The sequence below is a fragment of the Micropterus dolomieu genome, linkage group LG17 (assembly GCF_021292245.1).
Source record: "Micropterus dolomieu isolate WLL.071019.BEF.003 ecotype Adirondacks linkage group LG17, ASM2129224v1, whole genome shotgun sequence".
Classification (NCBI taxonomy): Eukaryota; Metazoa; Chordata; class Actinopteri; order Centrarchiformes; family Centrarchidae; genus Micropterus; species Micropterus dolomieu.
The window spans coordinates 15,249,412-15,253,375 of NC_060166.1; the positions used below are offsets into that span (position 1 = coordinate 15,249,412).

A 3,964-nucleotide genomic window follows, 5' to 3' on the forward strand; every position below is an offset into this window, starting at 1 on the left:
TATATATATATGTGTGTGTGTGTGTGTGTATGTATATATATATATATGTGTGTGTGTGTGTATGTATATATATATATATGTGTGTGTGTGTGTATGTGTATATATATATATATATGTGTGTGTGTGTATGTATATATATATATATATATATATGTATGTGTATATATGTGTGTGTGTGTGTGTCAGTTTCAACTGGCAGACAGATATTTTCATCAAGTAAATTCTAAAAACTCACAGTCCACTACCTGCCCAGCTCCAAACAGCAGGCAGACAGAGTTGGCAACTAGCTGGTAAACATAGTGGAGCATTTAGCAGCTAAAGAGCTAGATATTTCCCTCAGGAGTTGGTGGAGAACAAAAATGGATATAGAATAGAGAGAAGAGAGTGAATGCTGAAATTATATCTGTCAGGTGGCCAGAAACACGACTCCAAATGAATATTAATGTTGCTCCGTAACTGCTGGATGTGTAAATAGGCAACAGCGTTGCATTCATAATTGCTTCCAAGTGGCCAACAAAAAAAAACAGTTATTGCAGATTTAAATATGTTATTGGTTTTGTCAAAATAATTCTCTGTGTAACAGCAGAGAAGAGTAATCTCTGTATGTGTTTTTGTTTTTGTCTCTTTAACATCTGTTTCTGTACCTGTCTTTGTGTGTTTTGCCCAGCCTGCAGATGGTGCGGGAGCAGTATGTCACCACCACCCAGGGCAGCAGCGTGCCCAGGCCGGTGCCCGACCACGTCTACAACATCGGCATCTATGGCTGGAGGAAGCGCTGCCTCTACCTGTTCATCCTGCTGCTCATCATCATCCTGGTAGTCAACTTTGCCCTCACCATCTGGATCCTCAGGGTGATGTGGTTCAACACGGTATGGATGACTCACCTTGGCAGTTTGTATTTTCAGCTGGGATAGTTTTCAACTCCTTTCTTTCCCCAGGTTCTATGCTTTTCTTTATATCTTCAGCATGACTTATCAGTGTCACTTCCTTGTTCCTAATAACTTCCACATTGACCTAGTACCACTGATAACTACACAGGTAATACTAATATCCATCATTAAGTTATACTTTGCTGTCTAAACAGGATAATTTATTTGTTTATATGAGTCTTGTCAGCCTTTTGTCTCAAGTCCAGATGGCAACTGTGGATTTATGCAGATGCAGAAAAGGGGACAAATCTACACACACATACACACGCACTGTTGTGTGAAGTGCCTGCACAGCTAAAGCAGCTGGCTGGTTTATTCTCAGATGGCCTTAAGTCCTACAGGGAACATTGCTAAGTGTGTTTCAGACTTGGAAACCTGTGAACCTTAACCTGCCACGTTTTGGATTCATACCTTGCAGATAAAACCATCCAGTGGATTTACAGTTAATTATTCAGCTTCACTTGCAGATTGAGATTTCCCTCTTAAATCTGCCTTGCTGTGTTTTCATCTGAATGCACATGTCTTCCTTTTGTTGTAGGAAGGGATGGGACACCTACAAGTAAACTCAGACGGGGTCAAACTGGAGGAGGGCGAGTCCGAGTTTCTTTTCCCCGTCTACACTGAGGAGATCCACTCCAGAGAAGTAAGATAATCAGGAACACACACTTTTCCTGCGTCTCTCCCCACATTCTTCTTCACTTTGCTATCCCTCTTTTCCTCCCTCTAACTTCTGCTTTCCTCCCTCTTCTGTCTTCTCTCAAGCTAACACTCAAACTACTGTTTGCTCAGCTAAGGTAACTGACAGCGTTGCCATTATTTCATCTCACTGTTTACCAGACTTGATTGTGAGTTGGATCTGTGCTGACTACATGTCATGTTATCATCTAAATCTAATCCCTTGCAGAAACTTGAGCAGTTTTTATCCAGCTGTAGCGAGTGAATTGCATATTTCTTTTTTTGGGAGATGTGTCAGAACAAACTGGATTTGGCAGTCCCACACAGTGCACGTGGTGGTGCAGAGAGCTCCCCATTAACCTCAGGGATATTTGTGGTGGAAAGTAGTTTATGGCCAGCCTGCTAGCAGCAGATGGGAACACTTTGTTGCAGTTGTTTACATGTTATGGCTTTTCTTGCTCATAGCAGCAATTTTTTTTTTGCATTCTTTCTTAGTTATGTGCCTCATTAAAAAGGCAATGTATTCCTCATTTATGGATGGACACTTTCTCTAATGTATTCTATAGATTTCTAATTAGATTCAGGATTTAGTGAGCCACCGCTTTGCTTCGACATGAAAGTTATTTCTTGGATAAATCTTTCTTACAGCTGCAAAGGAACAGTGTTAATTTATTGCTAAGGCTACCTCATTTAAACATTTTCTGAACGTTTGCGTTTCTGTCATGTCTCACCAAATTACCAGGTGTCATACCTTCTGCTAAAATCTGTACAACTTTCTAATAAGGCACCATTCACAAAAAGTGTGTAAGCTGTAACTAATGGTTTTACTACTGCTTAATAAATCATTTGGGTCAATATCACTGTATGGTGCCTTTTGGTGTCTCTTATATAAAAAAATGTATTTGCCATGTTAACTTAACATAGAATCACTATGGTAGTTTTGGTTACATTAGGCTTAAGTTTTTATATTCATAAAAAAGCATTTCTTGGCTCTATAGATACGTTTTCTAGATTTTATTTTGGAGGCGGGGTTTGTATAAGAGAATGCGTAATATTTTGCTATGTCCCATCCATTGCTCATTCAGTTTCAGAGAGTAATATATAGTCAAATCATAATATTTTTAAGTTGTTGTTGACAGGTTGCTGACTTGTTTTGCCAAAGTTTAACATGTAATGTAACCCTGTCAGTGTAAAATAAAAAACTGAAGCTCAAAATGTCCACCTTGACGACCACTTAGGGTTAGGCATGTCCAACTGAAACTGGTGCACATGTACGTGATAGGCTGGATATATCATTCATTTGCAGTTAATTTTGAAATTTATAGAATTGTGATATTATAGTTTATAGAATTTTAAAGTTGAATAAATGGTTCACTTTTATATTTTGTCATGCTTTGCGTGTTCTGCTTTGTGTCCGACCCGTCATGTGGTGGTCCACCCTGTAATCTTGACATTTTAAAATAATAATTTAATAGTTCAATCATACCATATATAATCCATTGTGTTTAAAAGCTAAATGTGGGAGGGGAAATAATATGCAAATAAGAAACTGCATCTTAATATCACAGTTTTCTCCAAATAACAAAAAATCAGGTTGTGAAACATCTGTCTCTGGTTGGTGTATATCCTTCTCCAGCAGTACACTTATAAATGTTAAATAATTAATAAACGGTCCTTTCAATAATACAAGTCTGCAGTTGTAGATGGTAATATGTATGTCTACCAGACATGCTTATGTCTTTGAGCTAGAGTCCAAGTCAAGTCTCAAGTCCCGCACCTCGAGTCCGAGTCAAGCCTGAAGTCTTTTGAGGACAATCAATCAATCAAAATTTATTTATAGAGCACTTTAACAGCAATCACAAAGTTGCACAAAGTGCTGTACAGAGATAAAAAAAAAAAAAGAAGCAAACATCAATTTACAGGTTATCACATTCATATAATGTATACCGTTAAAACACTAACAAATGAGTTCCTCCAAGTGTCATCCTCAAAGGTCAAAATCCAGATGGAAGAGATGGGTATTAAGACAAGTTTTAAAATCAGACATTGAGGAAGCCGGTCTAATGGTAAGAGGAAGGGCATTCCACAATTTCGGAGCTGCCATCGCAAAAGTACGGTCCCCTTTAAGTTTGCCACGGGTTTTAGGCACTCTCAGGAGAAAGATGAAGCAGCTCAGATAAATAAGGGGGGGCAAGGCCATTCAAGGATTTAAAAGTCAGTAAAAGAAGTTTAAAATCGATCCTAAATTGAATGGGTAGTCAATGGAGTGAGCGTAGAACTGGGGAGATGTGTTCATATTTACGTGTTCACATTAGAAGACGAGCTGCAGCGTTTTGCACCATCTGGAGACGGGCGAGAGA

The 3,964-nt window shown here is 38.7% G+C and overlaps 1 protein-coding gene across 1 annotated transcript in view; it reads left to right on the forward strand.

Moving 5' to 3' along the window:
• sgcg (sarcoglycan, gamma) overlaps nucleotides 1-3,964 on the forward strand; it is a 16,983-nt gene that overhangs the window by 5,027 nt on the left and 7,992 nt on the right. Inside the window, exons 4-5 of the mRNA XM_046074647.1 lie at nucleotides 668-869; nucleotides 1,468-1,572. Coding sequence (XP_045930603.1) covers nucleotides 675-869; nucleotides 1,468-1,572 — 300 coding nt within the window. The 5' untranslated portion in view covers nucleotides 668-674. The remainder of the gene's footprint in view (nucleotides 1-667; nucleotides 870-1,467; nucleotides 1,573-3,964) is intronic.